This window comes from Pelobates fuscus, chromosome 6 (assembly GCF_036172605.1).
Source record: "Pelobates fuscus isolate aPelFus1 chromosome 6, aPelFus1.pri, whole genome shotgun sequence".
Taxonomy (NCBI): Eukaryota; Metazoa; Chordata; class Amphibia; order Anura; family Pelobatidae; genus Pelobates; species Pelobates fuscus.
In genome coordinates, this window is record NC_086322.1 from 110737897 (window position 1) to 110755200 (window position 17304).

Below are 17304 nucleotides of genomic sequence, written 5' to 3' on the forward strand. Positions count from 1 at the left end.
GAGTGGTGGGGGGTAGACATCTGGGGGTCAGGGCAATTTTCGCACGGGTGCCGCGTGGTTTCTAGTTACGCCTCTGATTGGGACGTGTGTTGTTAAAGATTGGATGACCTTCTTGGGTATGCCTAAAGCACAGTGCCCAGCACATATACTGGAAATTGGAAGTAGTGTACTCACTCACTACATTTATGGAGCACCAGTCTTTCAGTTCGGATGTAACTAAGGAGCTCAAGAACAGGACAAATTGAGTCCAACGTCCAGTCTGAAGTGCTGATTTGTTCTGAGAAGAAGAGATAAAGCAAACGGTATAGTGATATGTTTGGTTCAGTAAGTAAATCAACTAAATTAAACTAACCAGCCTCAATAATTTTAATAGTAGGACAAAGAGGGCAGGAAACCTATCACACAAAACCTGCTGTAAAAATAATTCTCAACCAAATCCAACTGTTCTCTTATTAACTGTATACTAATTTAAATCTGTGCTAAAAAGAAAGGGGGCAAATGTGTGGCTGTGCTGTGGAGTCATGTCACACCTATCTCTCATTGGCTGAGCTGAGATTGTACTGCAAAACTTTATTTTTAAGGAATATACTTTTAACCTTGTTATAGAAACACTATAGGGTCAGGAACACAAACATGTTTTCCTGACCTAATAATGTAAAACCACCATCTATTTTGGGGGGGAGAGCGCTCATTTTTATTTTAAAAATATGGTCAGTGTTATGTGTTCTGTGACATAACTGAGAGCTGATGTGCTTTCACTGAAAACATTTTCTTATACAATATTGTGTAGACCAATATTTTAAAAAGACATTTTGTAAAAAAAAAAACATCTTTTTTTTATGTTTGTTATTCACTAGGCTCTATATCTAATGCTGAAAAGTCTATCCACTTAAGTCATATTTTTCAAATGGCATTAAAATAAAAAAAAGCAGCCAGTCACTAGTGAATGATGAGCTGACAGATAGAAATCAATTAAAATTAAATAAAGTAAATGAATTTGTTTAATGTACTAGTGACCTGGAATATAGAGAGCGTATCCCAATAACATTTGCAAATGGGGGGACACCTGAACAAAGTGCAGGGGTACCCTGACTTGCTACCCTACACCCCTGCTGAATACCCCTATTCATCCACCCAAAGGGCAGTGGGCTGTGGTTTAATAATAATAATTAGCGGAGCACCTTGCCTTACACTGAGCTTTTTGGAGGTTTTATCGGACCCCTGAACATTTTTCACCCACCGTAGTTGTAAATCAGTGGTTTTAAATGTGCATTTTTTTTTCTGTTTATATATGAGTCAGGGAAGTAAGTAGTGGTTGTAGCAATGAAAGAATTGCAACGTTTTGGCTGGGAGATCATGCATATACAGTGTGTTTAGAAGCTAGCAATCTATATCCCTAACTGCCATAGTTCAGTAAATACAAACGTGATTCATTCAGGCATGGGATGTACCTTTGACAAATTGGATTCCAATTGGAAGAGCCTTTTCGGGTTCCAAACTTAACAAATAATACTTAACAGCATCAAAGATATTTCCATCTGCATGGGAGGTTTCGGCTAACTGGGTGCATTCTTCCAAACTCTGTAAGTTACACTGCAACAAGTTTAAATGAGTGAGTTAGACCTACATTCATTCTGTTTGCTATAAATACCATTCAAGAACGTGTTCAACAGATTTGTAACACCAGGTTTTTGTTTCTCACTATTTGTGCATTTAACTCGATTGTTGTACCATCTACAATGGGTTACACCTTCTATTGTAATCAGACTGTCATGTATCATTAGCATGCTTCCTGCCATAGATGAGCATGCGTTATTACTTTATATCAACATCGCTTCTTCATATTTGCAATACAATGTGACAATCTTGAAAAGTAAAAAATAATTAGACAGAATGTCCCTATTTCAACTAAAATGTGGCACAGGTGTGCCTAACCACAAATAAATAAGTAAACAAAACAGAAAACACATACTTTGCTGTGTATATCGTTGATCTCGGCAGTGCATCCTGGATAAAACGCGCACAGCTTTACCAGAAAGAGCTCATTGTTTGGTATCATCCTGAGAAGATCGGCTGCCAAATCCCTTGAAAGTTAAATAATGTAATAACTACTGTATATCAGCAGGATTACCAATATAATACTGGGCATAGCTACATATACTTTTATGACCATTGTAATATTCTACAATAAAATAATCATTAAAGGAACAGAGTATAGATGACCCCTGCTAGCATTATTTACATATTTCATTTAAAAAAAATAATGGAAAACATCACATTTGAAGATGTTATGCAAATTTGCAAGAAGTGTCAGAGCCAAAGCATGTGCTCCTGTAGCTTCCAATCAGGGACATAGGAACATCTTTTATAAACTGCTGGAAAGGGGTTCAAACAAGTCACGATCTAGCAGTAAGATTGTACTGAAAGCTGTACAGCATGCATCAGATCTGCCACAGCTAGCTTTACTGAATACAATTATTTCAAAAGTTATTTGTACAAGAAACATGAGTTGCGTTCACACATGCTAAATGTATGATCTCTCCTGTAGACCGCTATAAATAAGTCTAAACAGATTCTCGGGATAATACAGCTATGTGATGATGTTACATGAACTATGGTAATGAAAAAAAAAAACATTTTAGATAGAGAGGACTTTAAATTAAATTAATTAAGATTAAAAATGTATTAAAATGAAAACAATAAATACAAAAATTATAAAAAAAATAAAATACAAATCATAGGGTCCCTGTTCCTGGAGTGTTCCTTTAAATTATTATTATTTTTTTAAATAAATTATCTTTCTGCAAAATATGTGAAATATTTCTAAGCCAAAGGTCCCCGTTAAACCATTCTATTTATACAGTGAATTTTGGTGGATTAAAAGCATAAAATCAAATTGCAAAAGCAAATACAAAATAGCCAAGTTTGAAAAGGAGCCACATTTGGGTATATTTGAGAAAATATTTGACTTGACTTAATCACAATTCACTGTTAAAATAATAAATCATGTAATGTTCTATCAATGAAAAAATGTGGACTGCAGTTATAAAACAATTATGAGTAAAATAGAAGAAATGCAGTGGTTTTGGTGAATAGATGCAGCTCATTTTCTCAGGCACTGTGAAACATTTTTGAGAAATGGCAATGTTTACATTTTTCTGGAAACATGCCTCTAATGACTGTCAGACAGACAGCTACTAGATAGACACAAGTCCCTACCATAAACGTTATATTCTAAGCTCACGAGCTATCTAGCTTACTAGAACACCCTAAGATAAAACATTACTTGCACACTATCCCAGATTCATATGCACAGATATATAACAGGAGTTTTTTTTTTTTAGTATCACTCCAATGGCCATTTAAGGGTAAGCTCACCTGTCATGTCAAGGCAAAACCTCTTAGGTATGTCCTACACGAACAACTCACCTTGCTGCTTTCACAATATTTAATGAGACAAAGAGGGGTATCTCTTAAACCCCTACAATAATATTAATATTTTCTGTCATAATATATCTGAAAAACCCTTAATAGGGAACACATGGGGTGGGGGGGCAGCATTGTAACATGGCTGTGTAATACAAAAGCAAATACAAACATAACAAAATTAAGCCCTGCAGTCAAACTCATCTAAGAGGGTTTGCCTTGACGAGGCCATTGGACTGATACTAAAAGCCCTCCAGTTATTTAAAAGGAACACAGGGATTTGGTACAGTACACAAGTGACTTTTTTGTATGTTTGTATCTAGCTTACTACTTTGCATAAAAGTCTGTAAATGTTAGATCTCGGCCCACAGACAGTGGCTTCTCTTCCTTTTGAATTGCTTTGTTCAAACTGTACTATCTATTCTCCCTGATTGTACAGCGCTGCTGAATATGTTGGTGCTTTATAAATACCAATAATAATAATAATGCCAAACAAAGCTAATATTGAAGCTTTTAATTGAACTAGAGATTATTATAAGGATTGATTAACTCGGCACGGGTGGTTCGGGTTGCAGCGAAGAGACTAGATTATATGTACATGTAAAAATGTTTTTCCAATTAGTTTTTTTTAATAAAGTAATCTAAACTAACACTGAAGCATGCTAACCATGCGAACCGTTAAACATACTTAATTTTAATGTTAGCTCGTCCCTTCAATATTTGTGTTACATTTCTTATTTTCTGTGTTTAATTGCAACAAAGACAAATACAATGTATCAATAATATTCTACCTGTATCCAAGTGAGGGAAAGCTAAAGGAAAGAGATCACATTTTAAACAAAAAAAAATAAACAATTGCTATTTTAAACAAACCAATGTCTTTTCACCAATTACATGCAGTTTTATATGAACCAATATAACAATATCTTCATTTGAATCAGTGGTTGTTTTCCATGACGTATTCACTTTGTACTAAGGCAGTTGAGCAGCAAAACTAACAGAGCAGACAAACTAACCAAGAGCTAAATGCTACTGTAAGTGAAAACATATCTCTATTAATTGAAGTAGTTCTCCCATATATGTCAATAGAAAAACAGCTCTTGAAATGCCAGAGTTAAAGGATAACTCCAACACTTTAATAAAACACTTTTTTTTTATTAGAGTAACTTATACCATTCTGGTTCCCCCTGAAACTATTAAAAAAGCAAAATTACAGCTAAACTATACGTGCATTCCAGTGCCAGGTTTTTTTACTCAGCCCGATCCTTCTCTGCTGGAGTCACTCCCTCTATTAGCTGAGGGGGGATGTAGGTGGAGAACGGGCTGAGAGAAGGACATAGATGGCACAGAGGGAGCATGCTGCCATTGTATGCCTGTCGCCCCCATACAGTGAGTGCTAACATCATATATCCAATATGCACAGAACTGGCATTAGCCAGCCAGGAACTCTTGTTCTAGGCTGGGTAATAATGCACCAAAGACACTGCTGGAGGTGGAGTTACTTCTCAGGTAGCAAACGGGTTCAATCTTGTATTTGCAGATTTTCACAGCTGCACATACAGACTCCACACACGATGACAACTTTAAATCACTGCAGTGGTCATGTTGCTTGAAGTGTTTCCTTTAAGCTCAACTCTTCTTATAGAATCTATACCCAAGTTGGAGGATATTTTTAAATTAGCTGCAAGTTAGTTACAATATCAACACAGCCTACTGTTTTGTAAATGAGTTCAATATTACATTATTATCATTAAGTTACCCACAACTTTAAACATTTGTTTGAATGCATACAATTTCTGGTGAAGGAAACCATATCACACACCTGTTGTGTGGATGGCAGGGTCCCTGTAAATCATCGACAGACTTTGACAAAACATGCATCCAGAGCAAAAACAAAAAATGTGCTTGATATTCCTTCCTCCCCCCCTCTCCTGACAGACCACCATGGCAAGGGCCAGGCTGTCCATGGACCACAGTGGAGCCATGGCTCCAGGCGGCACTCTGACAGGGGCAGCATTTTGCCACCCTTGTCATAATCTAAAACAGGAGTACCAAACTCATGGCAGTGGTGCAGCACCACATGGGTTGGGAACCTGTGTGAGGGTCCATCGGGTGGCCCATGCCCTCAGAGGCCCGGTCGCGCACTGTTGCACTTTAACAGCGCGACTGAGTCCCTTCTATCCTGCACAGAGAGCTGGGAGGAAGTGACAGCGTATCAGTTCTTCCCAGCTCACTTATACAGCCGAGCAGGAGGAGGAGGAGGGAGCCACGAGGATGGGGCCGGATCATGAGAGCAGGCCCCCAAATCCCACCAGCCAAAGCCAGCAGAAGGTAAGAACCTGCTGGGTGGCTTAATTCTTTTAATGTGTGTTTGTATGTGTGCCCCCTCTCCCCACTATGCTGCCTGTATACAGTCACACACACAGGCACAGGCAGACAGTCACACAAACAGTTACAAGCAGACAGTCAGACATGCTCAGTTACAGGCAGACAGTCACACACACAGTTACAGGCAGGCAGTCACACATGCTCAGTTACAGACAGACAGTCACAGAACCAAACACACAGTTAAAGGAAAACAGTCACACACAGTTACAGGCACACAATCACGAACAGTTACACACAGCAGACAATCACACATGCAGGGAGGCAGTCACACACAAGCAGTCAAGACAGTCACACACAGGCAGTCAGACAGTCACACATACAGGCAGGCAGTCACACAGACAGACAGTCTCACACACACAGGCATGCAGACACACAGGCAGGCAGTCACACAAAGGCAGGCGGGCAGACAATCACACACACACGCAGTCAGACAGTCACACACAAAGGCAGGTAGTCACACATACAGGCAGGCAGGCAGACAGTCACATACACACACACAGGCATGCAGACACACACACACACACACAGGCATGCAGACACACACACACACACACACTGACATACAGACTTACCTATTTCCATTTTGGCTGGAAGGGGAGTGGATGCACTTGGTTGTAGTCCTTCTTTCATCCCTCTTCCTGTGCAGGGGCTTTGGGTATTAGCCCTGCCTCTGCCTCGCGATAACCCCCGCCTCCGCCGGCCGTTAAGCCCTGCCCCCGCTGCCGCAATTTTTTACATTTTTTTTTAATAGACCCGGGTGGAGAATAATTAATTCTCCACCCGGGTACCTGCTTTAACTCCCCTGACACCGGCCATGTGCGAGCTGTCGGCTGTCAGGGCGTCCCCTGCTCCATGGTGCCCTGTGCGGCCGCACAGCTCGCACACCATTAAAGGCTGGCCCTGACTACCATTGCAGAAGCATATATGTTTTTTTTGGGGGGGGGAGGGGGCAGCATTTCCTCCTTGGACCCAGGCAGCACAATGTCTTGGGCCGACCCTGACAATGGCTACAGGTATAACCCTGGTAGAGTTTCAGAGGATCCACATATGGAAACTCACTTGCACATAGTTACATAGTTACATAGCTGAAAAGATACTTGCGTCCATCAAGTTCAGCCTTCCTCGCATATGTTGTTGCTGTTGATCCAAAAGAAGGCAAAAAACCTAGTCTGAAGTGCTTCCAATTTTGCCACAAACTAGGAAAAAATTCCTTCTTGACCCCAAAATAGCAGTCAGATGTCTCCTTGGATCAAGCAGCTATTACCCCACTAATTAGAAATTATATCCCTGTATGTTATGTTTTTGTAAGTATTTATCCAATTGCAGTTTAAACATCTGTAGTGACTCTGACAAAACCACCTCTTCAGGCAGAGAATTCCATATCCTTATTGCTCTTACTGTATAAAAAACTCAACTTTGTCTTAGATGAAATCTCCTTTCTTCCAGCCTAAATGTGTGACCTCGTGTCCTATGTATAGCCCTGTTTATGAATAGATTTCCAGATAAAGGTTTGTACTGGCCCCGAATATATTTGTATAAAGTTATCATATCCCCTCTCAGGCGCTGTTTTTCCAAACTAAACAGATTTAATTTTTTTTAACCTTTCTTCATAACTAAAATGCTCCATTCCTTTTATCAATTTTGTAGCTCGTCTCTGGACTTTTCCTAGTGCCATGATATCATTCTTTAGAACAGGCCATAAGACCATGCTGATTATTGCTAATAACAAAGTTCTTCCCAATGAATTCCTGAATAGTATCCCTTAGTAGCCCTTCAAATATTTTCCCAGTTACAGAAGTTAAGCTCACAGGTCTATAATTTCCAGGCAAGGATTTTGAACCCTTTTTAAATATAGAAACAACATCTGCCTTCCTCCAATCCTCCGGTACAATACCTGAAACAAAAGAATCTTAAAAAAAATTCTCCTAAATCCCTTTGTTAAAAACTATACAAAGAATACACCATATAAAAATCTGTGCCTAAACACTGATAGTAATGAATGCCTCTAGCCACCAGATGGCAGTGTTATGTAACTTTAACTTAGTATTCATCACCAGCCAATGTTTGTGTAGAATAATTTTTTGCTAGCTTTATATATAATACTTTTTACGAATAATCTTGTTTCTGTATCCTTATTCATTGCTATAAAATATGAGATCAAGCGCATTTGCAAGTTAATCGTAGGAAACTGAAACTGAATTTCAAAATGCAAGGCTAATTTGTAAAAGAATCTCTAGTTTTAACTGCAGACACAGCTTGGCTATGATAGAATGAATTTTTCAATTTGTTTTTCAATTCACTACAGCTTATTGTTAGTGAATACATCAGAATTAAATTCCCTCCTACAATATGCCAAATCTCTATCTTCCAAGATTATACTCGTCTTACCAACTTACCACGTGGTGACGGTCATGCATTTTCTTGCTAGTAGTTCTAATGCGTATTGTGTAGCCGGTGCTGCGTTGTCTCCGATTGCCGTGCCCACGCACACTGCCAGTTCCAATTCATTGCTACGGATCAGCTTACCCATGGCCAGCTTTCTCAAAAGACAATAGAGAGATTAATATGACATTGTAAATAATGGGTATTGTCTTTTATGTTCTAAGAGCTGACACTCTGCAGCACCATTACAAGGGAGGTTTACTAGTAGATGAGGGCCTTGAACAGTTAACAAACTAGAATATGGACAGTGAGTATCGCTTCTGTTATCACATCATTTATATACAAGATTTTTACTAAACAGTGAGTTATGAACGAAACTCTAACTCACCGCGCAGCAAAAAAAAAAACACTATTTAGCTTTAGTTTTGTAAGATAATCAGTAATAATGTTCCACCACAGTAAAATACAGCTTTTATAATAATAATATCTGCATCATTTTATCCTAATTATAAACCCAAAATATATTCCGTTTATGTCCAATATGGTGAGGAAAAAATTATTCACCAAAGCTACTTATACACATGGGTCAAAGCTATTCCATGAAGGATTGTAAGGAGTTACCAGATGAAGAATTGTATTAACCAAAGAAGAAATCATATCATGGAATTTTTCTTAAGGTTTAAGTTCGAGTTCACTTGAGTGAATGTGTGTTGCAATTTTCATAGAAATTGGACATCATTTTTTTTTTTTAATGGCTAATAAAATGTGATCTACTAAATACGTTTTGACTTTGCTTATAGAACGGTTGTGAATACAGATTATCAAACACATTCAAAATACTGGCACTGAAGTGAACTGCGTGTTTAAGCATGGAAGGGTATGCTCCTTTCATATATTTGACAACGTTGTAACAGGGAAAGGCATCCAGTTACCAAAGTAACTGGTTCCATGAAAAGGGCTACATTTTCATGAGGGAAACCTGTTCTCTAGGTCTAAGTATGGTGAGATCCCACATAACAGTTTTCAGATGCATGATATTTTAGGCCAAACGTTTAGTTTGTATAACTAAAGGCAAGTATATGAATGTGACTGTTTGGATATCTTGTATATTGTGCATAATGTGTTTCTGACTTTGAATTACTGTGTCTGTATATTGCTATATTTATGTGTGTGTATCTATTTCTGTTTACGTTTATTTCTTTGGGGAAGAATGCAGAATAGTTTGCCTGGATGGTCAAGATTAGGTGAAAATAATTTAATTCCGGTCAGAATGTATCAACTCTACTGAATTTGCACCTTTTGGCAATAAGATGCCAAAATAAAATAAAATAAAATAAAATACCCCCTTTCCCCCCAACTTACGAGGAGTTCCTAAGCCACTAGGCAAGCTCACCTACCTACTCCCCCTCAACCTAATAATAGGGTAGGGGCCCAAAAAACCAAATTCCTGTAAAAAAAAAAACAACAACAACAACAAAAAACAATTAAAATTAAAATAAAAAAAAACATTAAGTCCCTTAATAGCTTTTAAAATGCAAAAGGGTTGGAACGCAAAAAACGCACTGAAAAAAAAACTTGCAACACATATGAATTTAGTTACCTCACTGTGGGCTCTGTGCAGGCCGAGCTTGCATGGAGGAACAACTCTTAAAGAGCTTTCTAACGCTATGCAATCGCAGTTAAAGTGTTTGGTACAAGTCCAATAGTGTTTAGCCTGGCTAAATTATCATAAAATTTAGCAAAATACTGGATTTTAAAGTCAGCCTAGTCCTATATCGCACCAGATGGTTTTACCCCACTTGATATGAGGACATTGAGACATTACTGAATAACTCTGAACATTTTGGTTTGGACTGAAGCTCCTTGAAGCCAAGCAATGTCCATGACTTATTCGTTATTATCTGTTGCCGATTTTGCTGGTTGGTAAGATTTCTTACTGCTGTGTCAGCAGCATGTTTTGTGCATGTGTGTTGCCTCAGTACTCTACAAATTTGCTAGTATCATTGTCTACATAACACTTACCTCAATATTATCTACAGCCAAATGACAGCAAGCTGCAAGAACAGCCCGTCCATCTTGGAAATACCACTCAGCTAAATCTGTACTGACAGAGTGAAGAAGCCTGCAAGTAAAGAGGGTGATGGATGCCATAAGTCACATGAATCTGCTCTAAAAAAAACACTTATATATAGGTATAAACACTTCTTAAAAGGTTGCTCAAGGCACCATCAATGAGTTTAAGTGGTCATGGTGTTGAACCCCTTTGCTGCCAGAGGTGTAACTCCACCTCTGTCCGCATCATTGGGGCATCATTAGCTAGTTTTGAGCTGGCTAATGTCAATTTTTTTGCAACTTTATGCTCCGACACTCATTTATTGGCTGAGAATGGTCATCTGATGCTAGCAGCCAATTAATGAATGGCACTTCACAGGATCATTGTAAAAAGGTTTGCCCCTGTACCAGTGAGCGGTGCCAGGGTACTCCTCGCATCATTACCACTACGGCTGGCTGTAATTGTTATGATGGTTGGAGTAACCCAGGGGTGCCCAAAAGGTAGCTCCACAGATGTTCTAAAACTACAGCTTCCCTGATGCTTTGTCATTCTAAAGCATTCAAAGCATCATGGGAGTTGAAGTTCTGCAACATCAGGGGATCTACTTTTTTTGCACCCTTGGCGTAACCATTTATCTGCACAGTTCTACACCTTTATAAAAGTATGTTTACATTGAGTTATGAGTATAAGATATTTAGCTACTCAATCAGAAACAATACATCTGCATTCCATATTTTGTAACAATTTTTTTTTTACGAATTTAGTGTAACTATGCATAATTTCCTAGTATGATTTGTAAACTCAGAAACATAGCCTCAGTGCCATAAATAACTTGTTTTTATTATGCTAACATTTAATACAATTCCATATATGAGGTAATTTTTGACACAAATATTAATGTAACAGGTGAGCACTGCAATGAAGGCTTCCTGTTCCCATCCTATTGACTTACTCATTATAATCCTCTATGTTGTTTGCATCAGTTGGGGATACAGCAGGCACTGACACATGACCAGACTGGATGTTTCCCTCACAAGCTGCCTGTTAATAAAGAAAATGTAACTATTCCTTAGTAACTTACACATATTTATTCTATTATATGCTACAATACAGTGACTAGAGCTGAGATGTGCATTTTTTTTATTGTTGCCTAAATCTTTTGGATTTAACTGTGTTCAATGAAAGCCCCTTAATGCAATTTAACATTTTAGTCCAAAATAGCTATACTTGAAATATAGTTATTTTGGCATAAAATGCTGAATTTAATTTGAATTCTAAACAATCCACACTTTTTTTTTATAACTCTGCTACAGAGATTTTTTCCAGTTTTGAAATTCACTAACTTTGGAAGATGTGAATTGTTTGGAAGTCCAAGTAAATTTAAATTTTAGCCCACAATGCTTGAAATAAATATTTATTTATTTTTAATCATAACCATAAATGTTCTATCCTAGCAGCAGTGATTTTTGTTTTTAAATCTAGGTAACCAAGTTCTAAAATATATTGCCATTATTACATTTCGGCATTCCGAAATTCGGGACTTCGGTAATTCAGAACTTCGGCACTTTTGTTCGGTTTGGTACTTCGACACTTCGGAATTTTGGAATTTCGGGACTTCGGCACTTCTCTTGCAGCCGCTTAATAGATAATTCCCTAATTCCCACAGTATTAGGGAGTTATCTACCAAAAGGCTGAAATAAATTGGTCTTTCAGCCACATTTACTAATACTAAGTAAAAATCCACTAATCAGAGTGTTGTTATGAGTCAAATAACACAGGGTGTGAAAATTCCAAAGAACTTTCCCACACTGTGTAAAATGACACAGAACACTCTGATTGGCTGGATTTCAAGCTAACCAATCAGAGTGCTGTGACAGGTAAATGTAGAGACTTACCTGTCAGTCTCTTCATTTACCTGTCAGAACACTCTGATTGGATGGCTTAAACCAACCAACCAAAGTGCTCTGAGCCTCATTGCAGGGCGGGGCAAGGCTTTATAAGCATTCCCCGGCCCTGCAGAGCTCAGTCTGCGCGGAGTCCTCCATGGGTGAAGAAGGATTTTTTTTTTTTGCGCTCTGTTTTTTTTTTTTTTTTTTTTAAAGTGTGTCAGTTATTATGGATTTTTATTTGGGCTTTTTTGGAGCTGAAAAAAATAAGATTTTAGAAGAAAGAAGACATCAAATGGTAAGTTTTATTTTCATTTTTTTTTTACAGGTATCTAGTTAAAGGTCCCCCCCTCATTATTTTTAGGGTGAGGGGAGTAGGTAGGGGTTATTTTTTTGGGAGGAGGGGGGTGACTAGGGGTTTGGGGATCCTTAGTCACCTTGGGGGGGTTTAAATTTTTATTTAGATCCCCCCCTTATTGGTATTTAGGGCCCCCACCCACTGCTCAGGGGTGAGGGCCGGGAGGGGAGAACAATAGGTCCCCCCTTTATTCTAATTTAGGGACCCCACCTGCCGCTCAGGGGTGGGGGCCGGGGGTGAGACAATAGGTCCCCCTGATTATTTTACTTTAGGGCCCCCACTTACATTTTATATGAATGTATGTTACTTGATTGTTGTAAGTGTTGCAAAAGCTTACAGCTGAATCCTGGCTATGTTTGTATACTTTTTATTTAAACTTGTATACAGTGTAACAGTCTTCATTCTTCCACGGGGTATATTAGTACTTGGGCAATACTGTGCTTCGGGACTTTCGGGACTTCAGCTATTCGGACATTCGGATGTATGCGAATGTCCGAATTACCTGAAATTCGTCCGAATTGTCATTCGGAACGAAACAAATTGCACATGTCTATTTAAATGCTGTTTCTCAATTCCTGGATGGGCTGTTAGATTAATCATTATACAATGTACTTGTGTACAGAAGAAATATAACAAAACACTATTCTAAGTCTGCATAATAATTTTTTTTCATGGAATGACCAAATATAACTAACCACTGTGAAGAAAATCATACATACCTGCGCCACAAGTAAGGCCTCTTTCAGTTGTCCTCTGGAAGTAAAAAAATTGACAAGCTTCTTCACATCACCAGTAGCTATGCAATAGGGAATGACAGCATCATTTTCTTCCTCGATGAGCTGACTCGCTCTTCTGCCATTAAAAAAAATATTTAATTTCCAGGCGTATGCACGCAATGGACGAAGGATGTAATTAGCAGAACAATACAATTCAGTATCATTTACTCTAGGTCAGGGGTAGGCAACCTTTGGCACAACAGCTGTTGTAAACTCCATCTCCCCTGTGGCTGTAAAGGCATTATAGGAGATACAGCCCACAACATCTGGAGTGCCAAAGGTTGCTTTCTCCAGCTCTATAAATCAATCATGGAATAAAAAAGCCATTATGTAACACGCAAGTACTACATGCCTCCCAACAGTCTAGAATTTTTGGGTCCTGTCCTGCCTTAGTCCCCTGATGTTCTACTTTTGGAGACACCAGGTCACTGTCATATCGCTATGTTCAGGGCACTAGAGCACAGAAGCAATTCTCCTTGCATGGTCAGTCCTCAGTGGACTGGCTACAATGATTGGTAGGCAGCATGGTGTGTATTCATGGTTGACATGCCCTTTAGAAACGGACGTGTCCCTTTGAGAGCAAAGCTAGTGATGCAATTATGTCACTAACCTGCCCCTTGGCATCCTCATTTGGGAGGTTGATTAATAGGTAGATGAGCGGACCGCTGCATTAAACAAAGGAATAAAGCTTCTCCTTTCAGTTGTGCAAAGGTTTTCATGCTCTCATGGGGTATGTGAATTGTATAAATCTTGCATAGTTTAGCTAACAGCTTGCTTTGAGAATCAGCTACATCAGCCCCCATTCTACAACTTGTTATTATTAACTTTTACTTCTTTTAATGTCCCAACATTTCAGATGGACCACAAGGAATCTTTTGGGTGACGAAGTTGTAAAACTGTCTGCAACTAAAATGTACAAGCACAAAATATCCCATATACACAGACTGATTTCTAAACATGTTTATTGTATTTAATGACACATTACAATAAGTATTAGTGCTGTGGAGCAATGGTACAAATTCAGACATACCAAGATTATTGAACTCCTAGAAAAGAGGATAAAATAGAGACAGAGTGATGTGTGCCCAAATTAGGTACTGACGGTCCTAAAAGGCACAGTTGGGTATGATCTTTGCACCACCAGGTTCAGTCTTCATTCAGTCCCTGGAGTCTAGAGAGAAGCAGTAGAGCTGTGCAATGGGATGCACAGGCTACCTCCTGATCAAATTCATCCAGGAAATACAGACAGGAATTGTAGTTGACAGTTGTGCACCAACCTGCAGCCTGTAGCAATGTGTGCTAAATTGCTCTCACAGCTCAGCATTACTGATTAAATTGAATTACTTTTTTTTCTTATTTGATTTTAACAACAAAGGGTGCGGGGGGCTGAAGCTAAATAAAAAAAACAAAAAAACACTAAAACATTTCAAATTAGATATGCTATTTTTAATGTTAGGGTGTTCCTTTAAGTATTTTTATTATTATTAAATTTCTGTAGCACCTATTATCAACACTATTGCCTCTGGTAATCATTTTTTCAATTACCCCCACTCACCTTTGCATAAGTTTTCTCCAATATTTCATAGAGACACCAGGAGCAACAGACAGCGCTTTGTCCCACTGCAAATTACAGTATACATACATTATACACATCGCTTGTGGCATGTAATTGTGTATTAAGAAAATAAGACAGAGGGGAAAATAACAGAAATGTATGCACTGTATGTAATATATATAGAAAATCCAATGCTTGCACTCCTGTTAAGAGATAATCGGCCTGGTGCTGGTCAGCAATAAATGTAAAATAAGTAGTGTAAAGATAGCACTCCAAGGACTTCAGAAGTATGGTGAAAAACTTATCTTTATTCAGGCATCAGCCTAGGTGGATCAACGTTTCAGTTCACTAATGGAACTTTCGTCAGGATATATATATATATATATCTTGTATGTTGTATGTATGTATATGTATATATATATATATATATATATATATATATATTTCTGTTTGATCTTTTGTACATCAGTTATATGATTTTAGCCATAGCCAGATTTAATGTGCTAGGTATTTCTACATTCTAGTTATGTTAGTTAAGGCCTATAGTCAGAGATGTCCCATCTAACGAGGAAGACATGACAAAGAATATTGACAAGATAAGTCTACAGTGTACGTCCCTTTAATACATTAGTATTATCTGAAACAATCAAGCAATGAATGCTGGTGGGACTGGGGGCACAGAATTTCAGTTTCAACACAGGAAATATCCAAATACATGCAGGACTAGAGCAAGCCTTTTACTCAAAATGACTTTTTTTTTTTTTTTTTTTTACTGTTACTCCTTTTACTCCTACTCAAATCTACAAACAAAAAAAAAACAACAACTTTATTTCGCAAACTTTTCTTCTTAAAAAGAAAAATAAGAAATTGCCTGATGCATTAAAAAAAATAATAATAAACATCGAACTGTGACAACCTAATTACAACATTTATAGGGTTATTTACTAAAGTGAGAATTCAAAGTGATTTTCAAATGAAAGGCAAGTGTAGCTGAACTGAAAGCATAGCTGACCGAGAGTTTTTCCAGTTTGGGTATTGTCATTTAAAATTTACATTTAATTTGAATTCTCACTTTAGTGAATAACCCTGTTAGAAAAACTAGGAGAAATGGAAAAAAGTCTTCAATCGAGACATTTTTCTAACTTGTCTGTTTGGGCTTCTGTTTTACAAGTTGTTTGTCATTTCACCACAACCCAAGGTTTGGATAAGATCTACTTTCTACTTGGTCTTTCAAGAGTAGTTTTTGAATTTGTTATTCATTGTCCCTTCCATGAAGTGATCTTGCCTTATATATAATAAATTACAATATATCTATCTAAATCTAAAGCTATTGTGTTTCTTTAGTAGTACGGATTACCTCTCCCAGCTCCACCATGAGTTCACAGTATCTCTGGATCTGTCCCAATCTTAGGTGAATCTCCGCAGCTTCTTTCAATCTCTCCTCTTTGCTCGGTGCACCAATCCCACCACCAAATTTGGACATTTTTACTGTTGTTAGTTCCTGCGCTTTAGACTGACGTGATGGCGGAAAGAAATATGTTCAGTTACGTATTAGTTTAAAGACCAGTGACATAAAAATGTGCATCCTGAAGACCTTCTGCAAGCATGGTATGTCCTGTTTATGTAGTACTGGCCACTCTGCACAGCCCTCCTGTCTCTAAAAAGAGCAAGACAGGATCTTTAAATTCTAGATTGTTATACAGTAATTATTCTGTCATTGGTGCTTATGGAGTTAATTAATACAGCTGGTTAAGGTTCTAGAGCTGTAATAGTGCATTTACAACCACAATCACATACTGAACTGCATTTATGGAATGCCAGTGGTAATTTCTTATATTAATTCTGCTATAATCCTGGAAAGTCTACTACCTTATATAACCCTGGCTGTAATCACTATTAGAATAGTTTATTTTTAACATGTGTTTTTTTCCTATCTAGATCACTGTTTTTCATTTTGACAGCAAATGTACCCTCCGCTGAAGAGGCAGAAGGACACTAAATCTGCACTTTAAAAGTAGATTTTTTCTTTTACATTTCCGGGACCGACATCAATCTACTGAATTATTGTTACACTGTTACATGTGGACTTACTGTTTTAAAGCTGACCAAATGTTTCATGTGAATAATTCCTTTACAGTAATGCTGAGACAGTAAACTGTCATCTTGACCTTTCAATACAGCAATCAGATCCCATAAATTTGTATTTACACCTGGCGGCTGTAAAAAAAAAAAGAATAACAAAACAAAAAATATTAAAGTGAATTACCAAAAAAAAAAATCCAGCAATCCTACACCGGATGAATGAAGTGGTAGAATTCTATAACAGCTTGTGGTTCCAGGTAAGTTTTTAAAAGCAAAAAAAAGGTTTATGCACTTGTCTGGTCCACTATAATAATACCAGAAACATACAAGGTTGTTTGCTATAGTGAGTATTGCAAATTTAAGGCCAGAGTAGCTAAACTGTAACCATAGCTAACAGA

General features: G+C 37.9%; 1 protein-coding gene across 2 annotated transcripts in view; it reads right to left on the reverse strand.

The window, feature by feature from the left end:
• WDR17 (WD repeat domain 17) overlaps window positions 1-17304 on the reverse strand; it is a 110583-nt gene that overhangs the window by 19522 nt on the left and 73757 nt on the right. For both annotated transcript variants that reach the window (XM_063458160.1, XM_063458159.1), the window contains 11 exons: window positions 16916-17041; window positions 16182-16337; window positions 14825-14889; window positions 13213-13345; window positions 11202-11290; window positions 10219-10318; window positions 8211-8350; window positions 4218-4238; window positions 1973-2084; window positions 1452-1593; window positions 175-277 (listed from right to left, as the gene is read on the reverse strand). In XM_063458160.1, the coding sequence (XP_063314230.1) occupies window positions 175-277; window positions 1452-1593; window positions 1973-2084; window positions 4218-4238; window positions 8211-8350; window positions 10219-10318; window positions 11202-11290; window positions 13213-13345; window positions 14825-14889; window positions 16182-16337; window positions 16916-17041 (1187 nt within the window). The remainder of the gene's footprint in view (window positions 1-174; window positions 278-1451; window positions 1594-1972; window positions 2085-4217; window positions 4239-8210; window positions 8351-10218; window positions 10319-11201; window positions 11291-13212; window positions 13346-14824; window positions 14890-16181; window positions 16338-16915; window positions 17042-17304) is intronic.